Genomic DNA, 15262 nt, shown 5'->3' on the forward strand with positions numbered 1-15262 from the left:
CCTTCTGGGAGGGTGGGAGAGGGCTCTGGAGACTAGTCCCATCACCCTCTGCTCGTCTCCTGTCCTTGCTGCTGTCTTATCTTCTTGGTGTTTTCAGGTCAACGGCTGTGGGCAGTGGCAGCATGGTGTGCCGAGTGGTGAGCATCATGTCTCCGCTCTCCAAAGAAATCTCCAAAACCTGGATCCTCATACCACAGGTCTTCATCAGTTCACGGAACCTTCCTGGGATGTCAGAGAGGCACAGCAGCCAATTGCCTTCTCTAGTTTTATTAGGTGGAAGCCAATTTGTCATTTAATCGTGGGGATTTAGGGAAACAAGACGCGCTCATCAGGCAGCAAGTGGGGCGGAGGCGACTGTTTTATTTCCGCCCGTTGCCTTCCATCACCGCTGATGTCGTTTTGATCCTACCTGCCAGAAAAGGGCCTCTCCCCACCCTTAGAATGAAACCGGCACAGTGGTGGAGACAGTGTTGCTATCCCTCTCTGCCCATCACCTGGCCCTGTCCTGGCCCCGTGTGTTCCCAGTGTTGGTCTGCAGATCTGGGTGACGTCTGGAGGTTGCCTGCTCTCCGTACCTTTCCATGGTGCCTGATGGGGAGACTGAATATTTGTGGTCTTTGGCTGACATGAAACTTGTGGGCAAGTTCTTTGTGGGCAAGTCTGCCTGGAGCCCTGGCTCTGGTAGTGTGAGCCATTTGCCTGGTTTTAGCAAGGGACAGCATTCATGCTTAGTTTGCACATTGCCTCATTCAGGGACTGAGAGGTTGGGAAGGTATGTGGAGCACTGTTACTCTTGGGTTTAGTTTGACCTCTCTGGTCAGGAGGAAGATGGGAGCCAGGGAGAGGCACAGGGCTGTGGTGGTGGAACGTGGTGCTGCCGTTCCTAGCAGTGACTCGTGGAGCCCCCTCAGCCTCTCCTTCCTCCTCCAATCTGCCTTTCCCATTTCTTTACAATTGCTCCCTCTAGGTGGTACCTTCTTGGTCTCCTTCAGTGCCTCCTCTTTTTCTGATTGTCCCTTAAACAGATTCATTCTCCAAGGTTCCATCCTGACTCTGTTCTGCTCTCTGCATGGCTCTCTGAGTGACCCTACCTAAATTCTCTCTCTCCCAAGCTGCAGACCCACCTTCCCGCTGAACCTCGTGGTCATTGTCCTTGAATGTCTTACAGTAAATTCAATGTTTCCCCAAGTGGGACTGGACAGTGGCTTAAATTTTCTTCTTCTGTCTCCCACAGTTGGTCAAGGATAAGTGGATGGCCTCAAGTGCAACACTTAAGCACTGGATTTTTGTCAGCTCTTTTCTTCCCTCTTCCTCTTGCTCCTCACATTCTCCCTCACATTCTCCCTGGTTGCCTGCTTCCAGGGCCCCAACTCAGTTAGTTCCTCATCAACTCCTGCCAGATTCCACTGAGAGGAGGTTCTTCTCCTGGCTCCCCAACCCCCTCATCAGAAGAGCCCAGAGGGCACCACAGCTGTGACCCCCAACCACCCCTGCCACCTTCAGAATAAAACCCAAACTCAGTCAATGTGCAGAGCAGACCACCTGCCCATCTTCTGTTCTGTTTGGTTTCCTCACACAACCCCGACCCCCATCACCCACTGTAGTCCTTCCAGCCTCTGCTCACCTCCCACTCCCCTTCCATGTCTCTGCCTAAACCCACCCCCCACAAAGACAATGCTCCTTTCTCCCACCTCCCCCACCAAACAGCCCCATATCTTCCAAGTGTCCTCCTTCCAAAGAGTCCCCTCGGATCCCATGACCAACCTTTCCGTTCCCCACGCACATCTGCACAGCATTGAGCTTGTGTCTCTTTTGAGGGCCAACACATTCTGGCTTTATTATTTGCATGTGTCTGTGTCTGCCCTGTTAGACTGTGGCACTGCTATGGGGTAGGACATGCCCTTGCCTTGTGTGCAATTCTACTATAGTTGCCTTAGTGTCTTAGATCAATCAGGTTGGCCTTTTGAAATTAGCTTTGTCCTAAAGGATAGCATCAGTGAATTTGTGAGTGTCATACTTCTTATATATTTCTGTAAAATCCACTATTGTAACCTCACAAAGAAGGAAACAAAGTGTTTGGTCCCAGCATGAGTCATCTTGTCCACGTGAGTGGTGTGCAGATTACTCTTGGGGATCAGTGTCCTACCAGAGTGACTCCACAGCCAGTAGCAGGTGCTCAGTAAAGCCTGCTTCTTTGTGGCATGAGGGCCTCAGCCTCTTTCACAGGCCGACACAAGTTGAGAAGTGTTATTGATCTGTGTAGCTTGTTTGTCTTGCTCTCTCGTCATCTTGGCAGCTGCTCTTAATTGGGGGCCATCCTGTGCCTGATGGAAGAGGGTGGAGGTCACAAAGAAGATGGAAAAGTTCCTGGAGTCATTCTACTCTGGACTCCAATGTGTTATGAAAGGCAGAAAGTACATGCTACAGGTCAAAGAGAATTCTGGAGAAAATCAGATGAGGCAAAGTGAAACTGGTCATCCTTGCCAGTAACTGCCAGGATGTTTGAAATAGAGTACTGTGCCATTTTGGACAAAGGTGGTGTCCATGATGACAATGGCAATGATATTGAATTGTGCACAGTGTACAGAAAATACTATAGAGTGAGCATATACCCTGGCTGCCATTGATCCAGTTGATTCTCAAATCATTAGAAGTAGGCCCAAGCAGACTGGAGAAAAAGTAAGATATGCAATTTTTTTCTCCAGTCAGATTTGCCAGAGCTTGTTTTTAAAAAAGGGTGGGGGATAACATGGGCTATCTGGCCTACACAAGGAGGTGTTTTGGGCAAGTCTATCACCCTTTTTAGGGCATGGGATTTTCTAGAAGCACTTCCCTCCCAAAGTGCACTAGCACTTTGTGTTCCTCATAAAAAAATAAAAAACTGATACAATTGGACGGATGGTCTTTAAAAGAAGAAACTGACACTCACCAAAAGAAAATAGATGTACCCATAAAAAGAAAACTGCTATAAATTGACTAAAACCAAATTAAAAGAAATGTTTTAAAGGATATCTATAAAGGCTCACTAAGCACTATGGAGTTAAAAGGGATCATTTATTTTATTTAACAGACACTTAAACAGGCTCTATTTTAAGTGCTTTGCAGAAATTAGTTTTCATATAACGCCAACACTATTGTTTCCTGCACTTACAGATGGGGAGACAGATGTACAGAAAGTAATTATTAGTCTCAGATCTTTCACCTTAAAGATGTCAGAGCTAAGATTCCATCACAAACACAAGCCTCCTTTTATGTAAGGTTAAACAGGTAAAGAAGCTGGACAGTGCTGTAGGGAAGGTAGAGCAGTCAGCTCCTTGAAGACCACAGCGGTCCAGGCCCTGTCTCCAGGACAACCTCCGGCCCCAGGATCTGTATATTTGCAGAAATAGTTTGCGAATGTATTTCCTTTGGATGCAACAGATGTTCCTTGTCGTTTTTAATGAGTAAAAATAAGTAAGTAAAGATTAATTTTCCCATCCAGCTTGGATGTGAATGTCAAACTACCCAGGGAACCAGTGTTTTCATTTTGAGGAATGGAAACATTAATCTAGAAGTTTCTACCTCCTTTTTTGAAAAGAAGCCCATGAAAATAATTTGTTTGATGCTTTCATTATCAACCATTATTATAATCTAAATGGAAAGAAAAGGTAGGCAAGAATTCATTTTTCCTTGTTCACAAGGAAATTTTGACAGAAATTTTTAAAAATTTATTTTGAAGGGCTGGGGATGGAGCTAGGGTCTCCAACATGTTAGGCAAGTGGTCTACCACTGAGCTACCTCCCCAACCCAGCAAAGATTTTTGAGTGTTGATTTTGAACTAATACCTTGCTAGGTGCTAAGGAGCTGACAAGAAAGCAACAGCTTCTGTCCTGAGAGATCACTAGTTCTGAAGGGGCAGCCAGAAGAGCAAACATCACAAGCCCTGGATAAGCCCTGGGTTATCAGCTTATCCAGGGATACTCACCCAGGCTAGGTTCAGAAGGCAGCTTCCTGGAAGAGGAGGCCTTTCCTCTGTATCTGGGGACCAGTAAGTGCTGAGTGGGGAAGGAGAGAAGGGAACTTCAGGCAGAGGGCACAGAAAAGCAAAGGCCCCAAGGGAAAGAGGAACATGTCTAGTTAGGGCTTGATGCGGGCAGTATGGCTGACATTCCTTGTGGGGAGTCTGGAGAGAGGAGCAAGGATCTGAGAAGGTCAGGAGAGAAGAGCATTCAAAAGTGGGCTGGAGAGGACAGAATGGGCAAGTTATAACACAGGCCCTGGCGACCTGATAGGTGTGGCACAGAGGGGAGAGTCATTCTGTGGGGGTCAGAAGGGATCCTAGGAGGAAGAACAGGCTGGAGGAGGGGAAGGGCAGTACCATCAGTGTGGTGTGGCAGGCGCCTGCTGGACAGGTAGGACGGATAGAGGAGGGAGTACTCCCCCAGGTGTGGACTCAGGGAACAGCTTGGGCAGGAGGTGCAGCCCTGGGAGACCGAGGAACAGAGCCCTAGAGCAGTGGTATTAGGTGTGGTGGAAGGAGGGATCTGTGACTGAGACTTCGGAGCAGCCAGGGAGGTGGATGACCAGGATTCTAAAGGAGGAGAGGAGGTGAAGAAGGCAGGAGAGGATAGTGGCCAGGAAGGAGCAGGACAGGAAACTGTCCCTTGGCTGGAGAGCTGTGCCTGGGAGAGCAGCTCCTGCAGAGGTAGGAGAGAGGGTCAAGCTAAAGAAGGGCAGCCAGAGAGCCGAGAAGGAGGACTCAGGGAGAGTCAGGGACAGGGTGGCTAGGGAGGTTCGAGCATCTTGTTTTAAAAAATCAAACAGCACAGCAGTAACGATAGAATATTAAAAGCATCTTGTTTTTCAAGACATGTTAGCAATAATGATAGCTAGGGTTTATTGGCTACTTATGTGAGGGAGGCACTGTTCTAAGCCTTAAAGCTATTATTTAATTTCAGCCTCTCAACAGTCCTTTGAGGCAGGTGCCAGAAATTTCCACTGAGCTGAGATGTTAAGGAACTTGCCCAAGGTCACCCAGGTAGCAAATGGCAAGAGCCCAGGCAGAATGGCTCCAGAGATTATCAGAGCTCAAGAACTTTTGTTTTTATTGAGGGAAAGTAGCCAGTAGAAAGGTCAAGTTCACGAGTCTGTGAGAGGGAGGGAGACCTTTGGTGGAGAGAGGCAGGGAGGGCTCTGAGGAGGGGTGGGAGGCCGTGAGGTCTGGCCAGAGGGAAGGGATCAGCCTGGCTAGGAGGTTGAGAGGTCGGGGTGGTGGGGCAGGTGGGGCCTGTTGGGATATTTGGTTTGGGGTTTGGGGAGCTGGCCAGGATAGCAGGATTAAGTAGGAGCTGGGGAGTCTTAGGCTTGTTTACTGTTTTGACTATTCTTACTACCAAGCCAAGGAGAAAAATTCAGTTCTATCTTGAATCTTCTATTTGATTCTATTTTGCATTTAGACATATTCAGTGTTTTTCAGACCCTGACATAAGGCTTTCCTTGATCAATGGTTATACCTCCTATGTCCTGAGACACCAGAAAAAGCCTTTAAAAATCTTTTGGAATGTCACTTTAAATTCTGCTTCTGCTCCTAGATGAAGCTTTCTCATGTATTTCTAAGAATTAGGTCATCGGAATTCTGCAAAATAAAATAAGAAACTGCCTTCCCAGGTCTCATCTGTTATGGATGAGGTCTTGCACCACTTCACAGTTGCACTATGTATCTTACAATTTTCATTCCCAGAACTGTAAGAATACCACATATGTAGATTTATCAGAAAATCCATGCCATAATTTATTTTTATGGGGTCTTTATAGCAAGTTTTTCTTTTTTCTAAAGGAGTTTAAATCGTGTAAGGAAGGACCATATTTTATACAGACCATCTTCAGGTTTAGTTCTTAAAATCCACCCAACATCTTCATAATGATTGACAGAATAGTTATGCAGATTTTAATTTTTAATGTGATTTGAATTTTTAAAAGAGAGCACCTTGGCATAGGTGGAAAGCTTGCCTTTTATGTGTCAAAAATCTACAAAGTAAAGAAATTATACTGAACTTTTATAGGAAATCAGATGAACACCCCCAACACCTCCTACTCCACTGCCAAGTAGTTATTTAGCTTCCATTTCTTTTGCTTTGTTTCTCTATAAAGTCTGTAGGCTCATTGAAACTTGCACTTACTTCTTTGTTTATTCATTTGTTCTCCATCATTTACTGAATACTGGCAGCGAATCAATTATTGGAGCAGGGATAGGGTTGACTGCCAAGTTCCAGCTCAGGGGTCAGTTCCAAAGACTCTGGGAAGATGGTGCAGTTCTCTCCCCACTGTGACCATAGCTCTTGGAAGAGTGCCTGCAAGAAGAATAATACAGGAGAGGCTGGCATTTATTGGGTGGATGGTCTGCCACCATCCTTGAATGAATGAGTGACTAGATTAAACCTAGTTGATGAGTTAAAGAACTCTGGTCTAGCACAAGTAACCCAAGGTCTTGCCAGGGAATAAAATGTCAAATTCAACTCTATTCTCTGAATGGTAATTCCTTTTTTAAAAATTTGTTCTAATTAGTCATACATGACAGTAGAATGCATTTTAACACACCACACATAAATGGAGTACAACTTCTCATCCTTCTGGTTGTGCATGATGTAGAGAGTTACACTGGTCGTGTAATCATATAAACAATGTTCGATTCATTCTACTATCCTTCCTACCTCCACAGTCCCTCCCCTCCCTTCACTCTCCTCTGCTTAATCCAAAGTAACTCTCTTCTTCCCTAGCCACTACCCCCCTTATTGTGAATTAGCATCTGCATATCAGAGAAAACATTTGACCTTTGGTTCTTTGGGATTGGCTTATTGCATTTGCATGATACTTTGCAGTTTCATCTATTTACCTGCTAATGCCATAATTTCATTTTTCTTTAAGGCTGAGTAATATTCCTTGTGTATATATACCACAGTTTCTTTATCCATTCATCTGTTGAAGGGCATCTAGGTTGGTTCCATAGTTTGGCTATTGTGAATTGAGCTGTTATAAACATTGATGTGGCTGCATCACTGTAGTATGCTAATTTTAAGTCCTTTGGGTATAGGCCAAGGAGAGGGCCAGCTGGGTCAAATGGTGGGTCCATTCCAAGTTTTCTGAGGAATTTCCATACTGCTTTCCATAATGGCTGCACCAATTTGCAGTCCCACCAGCAATGTATGAGTGTACCTTTTCCCCCACATCCTCACCAACATTTATTATTGCTTGTATTTTGATCATTGTGAAGGGCACATTTCTTTCTTGGCCTAGCACTTATTATTATTTTAATTCCTTCTAGTTATCCCTTGGGATTATGGCCCTTCTGAGTTTACTACTAGCCGTACAGCTTCCAGAAACTGTCGGGAAGCCACTGGTAACTACTTGGGAGGAAATGGCACAACTGGAGGCAGAAAAGACATCACTTCCCCAAACTAAAGATACTGGGCTGGGAAAAGAGGAAGCGACTGACCTTGAGGGTTCTGCTGCTGCTGCTGAATGAGCGTGCCCAGTGCACGCAGCACCTGACATGTTGTTTATGTGAATGCCTTTGTATTATAGGACCATTATTCGTCTCCTGCATGCTGTTTGTGTCTTTCAAAAAATTTTGTAAGAAAGATTTAAACAATTGTTTTGTAAAAGTAAATGGAATAAAAAGCAAGATGAGAATTCTCATTTTTTAAAACTAACTTTCTTTCTTTCTTTCTTTCTTTCTTTCTTTCTTTCTTTCTTTCTTTCTTTCTTTCTTTCTTTCTTTCTTTCTTTCTCTTTCTTTCATAATGGGGATTTTGAGAATGCTAATTCACAATAAGGGGGGTAGTGGCTAGGGAAGAAGAGAGTTACTTTGGATTAAGCAGAGGGGAGTGAAGGGAGGGGAGGGACTGTGGAGGCAGGCCAGAAGGGTGCCACATATTCATATTCCCATTGGTATCCGTGCCCCATCCTCCCCATCACCCAGGGACTGTCAGTTGGGAAGGGGACGTGGGAGAGTGTTTCTTTTTCAAAGCCCTTTGAAGGTTCTATTTCTGATAATCTTTTCCTTCTTTTGAGAATCATAACTCTAAATACAAGTCTTATTCAGAAAGCCCTGTCAAAAGATGTTTGTCTGCATAATTAACCCTTAAGAAACTAGAGCTTCTAGAAAGATGTCTTGCTTTCCAGCACCCTGAGCCAAGAGGCTGGAATGTGCAGACCAGGGAACTGGTGTTTGGTTCAGTTAATGGACACATGCCTGCCAGGGGCCAGGGATTAGGTTTTTAGTCTGACCTTATTTTTTCCAAATTGACTCAATTCTGTCTATAAGCCTCCTTTGCCGTACAGAGAAGCTGTGGAATTTTAGTGCATTGTAAACTTTTCTAGTTAGCAGACCCTCTTGGAAACTGATTTTAAATTCTGTCTGTAAATCTCAAGTATTTAGCAAAGATTCTTGTCTTTTAAAAATATTTCACATGAAGGTTTTACTCTTTCTTACTCAATTTTGTTTTCCCAGCTTCACTAAAAACTGCAGTCTTTCAAAGACAGTTTAATATCTCAATCGTTTCAACTGCAAATTATGTCATAATATGTCAGAAGCATGTGTTTCAGATTTACAAGTTTCCTGGAGGCGTTGGGTTTTTCCTTACTATTGTTTTATTTTAAGTTTATTTTATTTTATTTTTTTCCTTTGCTCTTGGGATTTTGGTTTTGGATATTATCTTGTGTCTCGTACTGATGAAATATAGGAATTATCTGCAGAGGCAAGTATAAGAGGGCAATTATATAGATGCTGTGAATTTAAAAAGCACTGCTAAGAGTAATAAAGGAGGCATTTGACCTGAATTGTTTAGACTGTTTATATTAATTTAGTTCCCTGGGTAATTGCTCCAGTTCTTCAGTTGGTCTTTCCATTTGTAAAATAAACAAAACAAAACAACTTTTCTCTTTTTGCAAAACAAAATAAAAGGAGGGTATGAGAAGAGAGAACAGTGACATTTCTCCAACCTTTCTCATCTATTTTTGTCTCGTTTTTTTCCTTCTTTATCAGCCTGTTTTTCTACTGTCGTTTTTTTCTCCTCTTAGTTAATATTTGTTATTTCCTTGAAACTTTTTTTTTTTTTTTTCATTTGTTTTCCAGGGCCATCACAGCAAAGTACCACAGACTGGGTGGCTTAAACAGAAATTTATTTTCACACAGTTCTGGAGGATGGGGAGGATGCAAGTCCAAGGTCAAGGTACCTGTGGGTTGGATTCCCAAGGCCTCTCTTTGGTTGTAGGGTGGCCACCCTATTGCGGGCCCTTCTCCTGACTGGCCCTGGGTGCATGCCCAACCCCAGGGCCTCTCCTTCTTGTAATAAGGACACCAGTCTTATTGGATTATGGTCCCGCCCTAATGGCTGCATTTTTAATTTAATCATCTCTTTAAAGATTTCATCTCCATTCTAAGAGTTGGAATTTTAACATATGGCTATTAAAGCCTTTCTTTACGTTTTTGCTGTGCATAGTCTTAGTTGACCTTGGGCTGCCATACAGAATATTATAAATCGGTGGCTTGACCAACAGAAATTTATTTCTGTTATGGAGGATATATCAGTCCAAGGTCAAAGTTCTGGTAAGGTAAGTTTCATCATGAGACCCCCTTCTCTTTTCTTATAGGTGGCTGCCACTTCACTGTGCATTCACGTGGACTCTTCTTTGTGTACATGCAGGGCGGGGGGCGGGGAACAGAGAGAGAGAGCAAGAGAGAGAGAAAAAGAGAGAGAGTGAGAGAGAGCGAGAAAGAGAGAGAGAGAGAGAGAGAGAACGAGAGAGAGAGAGAGAAGCAAGAGCAAATGTAAGTTCTTTGGCTTTTCTTTGTTATAAGGACACTCGTGAGACCCCTTCTCATCATCTCATCTAGCCCCAGTCACCTCTCAGAGGCCCACCTCCAAACGCCATCACACTGGGGTTAAGGCTTTACCGTGTATTTGAAGGTACATACAGACCTTATCGTCCACTTATGGATCTCTGTATCAGTCCATGACCAGTCAGAAAAGCAGAAATCATCTGAGACATTTCAGGCACAGAGAAAGTTTATGGAGGAATCAGTTACAGAGGTGTAGAAAGGACTGTGGCACAGGATGAGCAGCAGAGGTTGCCCAGAGATCAGGAAGCTGCTACCATTGCTGACTTGGGCGCCCTCGAGCTTGCACTCTGTACTTGCACTGCCCACGCTGAAGCTGCATTTCTGCTGCTGACCAGAAGCCCAGGAGCCCGCTGACCGGGTGATGCTACCAAAACTGCAGGCAGACTTTCAGCCTCAATTGAATTGAGTTTTTAGATTAACTGAGGGAAAATTTACCCTTTATTCTGGAACTGGCTCTTCAATCTATGATTATGGTTGATCTCTATTCACTTGAATCATCCTTAATATTTTTTATTTGTTCTTTTTAAATATACATGATAGTAGAATGTATTTTGGCATATTGTAAAATACATAGAGTATAGCTTATTCTAATGAGGATCCTATTCTTGTGGTTGTACATGATGTGGTGTTACCCTGGTGGCATATTCAAATATGAGGATAGGAGAGTTGTGTCTGATTCATTCTACTGTCCTTCCTATTCTCCTCCCCCTCCCTTCCCTTCCTTCCTCTTTGTCTGATCCAGTGGACTTCTATTCTCCTTCTCTCCATCCTCACTTGTTGTGTGTTAGCATCCACATATCAGAGAGAACATTTGGCCTTTGGTTTTTTGGGATTGGCTTATTTCACTTAGCATGATAGTCTCCAGTCCCATCCATTTATCAGCAAATGTCATAATTTTATCTTTATGACTGTGTAATATTCCACTGTATGTATGTATGTATATATATATATATATATATATATATACACACACACCACATTTTCTTTATCCATTCATCTGTTGAAGGACACCTACATTGGTTCCATAGCTTGGCTATTATAAATTTTAATATGTTTTAATGAAGTATAATTTCCTCCATGAAGGTCAGACATATTTTTGATTGGATTTATTCCTGGGTATAAATTTCCTCAACAATTAGAGATGCCAAACATCTAATAATAATGTTTTCTAAATTCATATGGCTAACATAAAGGAATTTGTTTCATTTTTGTATGTTAATCTTATATCCAGCAACTTGATAAGTGGTTTTAATTGAAAAGGAATTTTTTTCTTTAATGACTTTTCATTTTAACAGTTCACAAATATTCATTATGCAGAAGCCAAACATACTCTTCTGCTTGAGCATTTCATAGCATGTGCAGCTTTTTGACTTTATACTTGGAAAATTGTGATGTTTGATATCTGTAATAGTTGGAACTTAGCCATAGCAGCACATCAGGTGGATCTCTGTAAATATTTCAAGGAGTACTTTGCCCCAGCATTGTAAATCTCAGAGACCAAACCACATGAAAGTGAGTAGACTTCAGTTTGAAAACCTTGTTACTCAATCCTATTTAATCGAGGTCAACTAACTTGACCTTGACAAGCAGTGGAAAAGTGAAGTTGTAAAGGCCTGTGATTTAAAAAGTCTGCCTTTAATCCTCCCACATATGTGAGTCAACCTCTCTATACCTTTGTCTTCTTATTTGAAAATTTAGGACCCTAATAAAATGTCTCTAATGGGAATGTGGAGATTACATGAAATAACATATCTACATCACTTAATGCTTCTGTGCAGAGCTGATATTCTCCTAACTCTGTATACTATTCTGACACCTGATCAGTGAGAGTATGATAAGTGTCCTGACTAGTCTTGCTTTTGGCCAATGAGCATTTGGAGCCCAGTCTGCCCAGTGTTCCACCATATAGTCACTGTCCTGAGTGACTTCGCCCTACAACACACACTGATTCCTCCTTTGTGGACTTTGCAATTTATATATGCACTGGTGGTTACATTGGGCCCATGAGACCTACAGGGAAGACTAACCATAAAGCTAACGAAACATAAACTTCAGGCCCCCTCACTTGCATGGGCTCTGATGAGGGACCTTAGTAGTGGGTTCACTTGGGCATAAGTCTTTATAAAATTTTGCAAAAGTAAGACATATTCATTGCAATCAGTTAAGACCACTGTCTTTTCCCATCTCTTTTCCTTTTTATCACATTTCACCTCCCTCTCAGCATCCAGTGGATATAGGCCTTTTTTTCCTTTCATAATTCTCTCTAAATTTTTTTCCTTTGAAGAGGGATTTCGAAACTGTATAAATGTCAGACCATAGCCGACTTTGCTCCCCTGAATAACTGTCAAAAGGCATGCTGTCAGAGAAATTCATGTCAATATATGCTCAGATTACATTTAATTGAATGACCAGTTTGGAAGGGGTTACCTGTCTTCTTTTTTTTTTTTTTTTTTTTTTTTTTTTTCATTCCTATCAAAGAGCATACTAAAGGCAAAGGGTTCATTCTGTAAAATGATATGTGTCAGGGTTACTTAATAAATTCTTGTATATGGCAAAAGGTATGTTTTCTTATGTAAGATTATGATGGAGGTCAAAAACTTTGCAAGTTTTCCCAGTGAAGGGTCTGGGAATTGTGGGTGTTTGTTGTCTTATTTGAATTTGCTTCAAGTCAAGTAATGGCTGCTATTTTTATCTCTAAGTTCACAGTGCAACACTATTTTACCAGGAACGTCTAGGTATCTAAGTAAATTAATTGTTATCACTCATTGCCTCCTCTCTCTGGGCTCGCCCACCCTGACAGGTACCAATCTTAGAGAGTTTCATATGGATGTCCAATAAGTAAGTCTTGAAAGTCTTAGTTCACAAGGAGGAAAGGTTTCAAGGACAGGCTCTGTCCTTTACTTCTGAGTCTGGAATGAGGGCTACTACCCAACTTGTCAACTTGAGTTGTCTTCAGCTCACTCCTTCCCGGCCTCCCTGCCTCCCTGCCCAACCTTTTTTCTGAGGCAAGGCCCCTGAACCTTGCTTCTTCAACAGCTTTCTGAAGACTGTAAGTCCCATTGGTTGGAGGCCTTTCATTTACTGGCAACAGACATCCTGGGAAGGCCTACACACCACATTAATACTCCTGGAGAGCAGAGGAGAAGAGGCTGGGCAGGCGAGGAGGCCCTACCTGCACTGCAGGGGTGAGGATATGGGGGCCTCTGCCACCCAAGGTGTAAAATCTTCTGAAAAAGTGTTGGGGAAAAATAAAGCTGAGCTCACCTGCAGTCAGCCACTCACTTCTAAAATCTAACATTAGAGCCCACTGTAGAGCCTCTGAGGTTCCTTTTATAGTCTCACCTTCACTGATACCTAAGTTGGTTTTCCTACCCGTTTATTGAATGACCTGTCATTCAAGTTACATTGCTACTACTCTGTAGTGATGAAGAAAATAAAGGACCTATTAGTCTTATACAACTTTCTGGTTTTCATTTCTAACTACATGTTTCCTTCTCGTCTTGTCGCAGGAGAGTAGAGTTCTGACCTGGACAGGAGGAAGAAGGGACACTCTAGTTATCTTCCTTGGCTCCCGCTACTTTCCAAATACAGTCCTCTATCCTAGCCAGAGTCCCCACACTTCCACACACTGCTACTGCACACACCTCCCCAGGTGGCCTCCCGCCCTTGCCTCAGCTTCCCCTGGAGGGAGGGAGATGTAGAAGGGCTTAGGCAGCCAGGGCAAGATGGCCAGTGAGGCGGTGGGGGGCAGGGCAGAACCAAGGTGCTTAGAGAGGTTCTTCTCAGAAGGTCCACTTTCCGCTCCATGAAAGTGCTCCTGGACCCAGCGGGAGACCCAGTCAGACAGACTCTTCCATACTCATGTTCCTAAGTGGGGGATCCGTTAGAAAAACTAAAGCCGATGTGTGAACTGAAAGGGCACCAATCAATAACAGTGAGGAGCATGTGGACAGGGAGGAGAGGAGAGGAGGACACTCCAGAGACCAGAAAAAGAGCAGGTCAAAATTCCTCCACTGGATTCCCAGCGCTGGGGCCCCTTCTCTTAGGAGAAGTCTATCTCTATATCTCTGTTGCTATAAACCTACTTCTTGCTTGCTATCTCTGTGTCTTGTTCTTCATTCTTGCTGAATGGAGACGATGAACCCAGTACCCCTAGACAGGAGATCTCTTTCCCTCCTCTTCTTTGACCCTCCAATGCCACTAATTCTTTGGAGTCTTCCAACTTCCCATCCTCTCCCCTGTCCCTTCTGAGCACACAGCTCAGCTATTAATTAGAAGACTAACTCACTCTGTCTTGTCCTGGAGAGAGAACACACCATCTTAGAAATCCCTAAGTCTCTAACAACCCTTGAAGTGTGCCGTGGGCAGAGGGACTGCTCTGTTTATTTTTTTTTGACTGATTTTGTAGTAATGCTCAATAAAATATGGACACTGCCTGTGCATTTGTGAAATATATATTTGGTCTTTTTCCTAGACACACAATTCCTAAAATCCTTGGAATCTCTGCAGGGCTAAGAGTATCTTTTGTATGCTGATGAGCTCACGGGTGGACTAGGGTCCCTAGGTGGCTTTAGGTTGGGAGCTGGTTACAGAAAAGACCAAGACATGATTAGAGGGTAGAGACTTTCAACCCCAACCCTCAACTTCCACAGAGGGGAGAGGGGGTGAAGGTTGAACTAATAACAAAAGGCTGTCAATCAATGGTAATCAACCACACCGATGTAATGAAGCCTCCATAAACCCTCAAAGGACAGTGTTGTGACGTTTCTGGATAGCTGAACACGTGGGCTCCTGGAGGGTGTTGTGCTCAGAGAGGCAGAAAGATGCCATGCCCCTTTCCATGTGGCTTGCCCCATGCATCTCAACCATCTGCCTGTTCATCTGCATCCTTTGTAATAAACTGATCAACACAAATAAAAAAGTGTTTCCCTGAGTTTGTGAATGTCTCTAGAAAATTATTTGAACTCGAGGAGGGAATCATGGGAATTGGGATAAATGGTCAGAAGGTCACAGGGCAAAATGTGAGATCTGCAATTTTAATCTGAAGTGTGTGTGTGTATGGGGGGGGGGGCGGGGATGTTAGGGTGTTTGTCCTGGAGACTGAGTCCTCCACCTGTGGAATCTAATGCAATCTCCAGGTTTAAAATATCCAAATGGAACTGAATTGAATTAGAGAACACAGCTGACGTCTGCTGGAGAATCTGCAGAACTGATTGCTTGGTGTGTGGAGAAATAACCCCACACAGCCGTGTTCTGTATTAAGTGACTGTGTGAGTACTGAGAGTGGGAGGAGATAAACCGTCCCCGCCCCCACAACTCTACCTTTAAGACCACCTTATAAAGAATTTTACATAGCTTAATTCATCAGATGCTTACAACTCG

At 43.4% G+C, this 15262-nt stretch overlaps 1 protein-coding gene across 3 annotated transcripts in view; it reads left to right on the forward strand.

Annotated features, from left to right (window-relative positions):
• The window catches only part of SLC22A16 (solute carrier family 22 member 16), a 64617-nt gene extending 57036 nt beyond the window's left edge, over positions 1 to 7581 (forward strand). For 2 of the 3 annotated variants that reach the window (XM_079149126.1, XM_079149125.1), the window contains exons 7-8: positions 98 to 197; positions 7301 to 7581. In XM_079149126.1, coding sequence (XP_079005252.1) covers positions 98 to 197; positions 7301 to 7501 — 301 coding nt within the window. In that variant the 3' untranslated portion in view covers positions 7502 to 7581. The remainder of the gene's footprint in view (positions 1 to 97; positions 198 to 7300) is intronic. The other variant, XM_079149127.1, reaches the window with a different exon arrangement.
• The last annotated feature ends 7681 nt before the right edge of the window (positions 7582 to 15262 follow it).

Source organism: Sciurus vulgaris, assembly GCF_902686455.1.
Source record: "Sciurus vulgaris genome assembly, chromosome: 7".
In the NCBI taxonomy this organism is placed as follows: domain Eukaryota; kingdom Metazoa; phylum Chordata; class Mammalia; order Rodentia; family Sciuridae; genus Sciurus; species Sciurus vulgaris.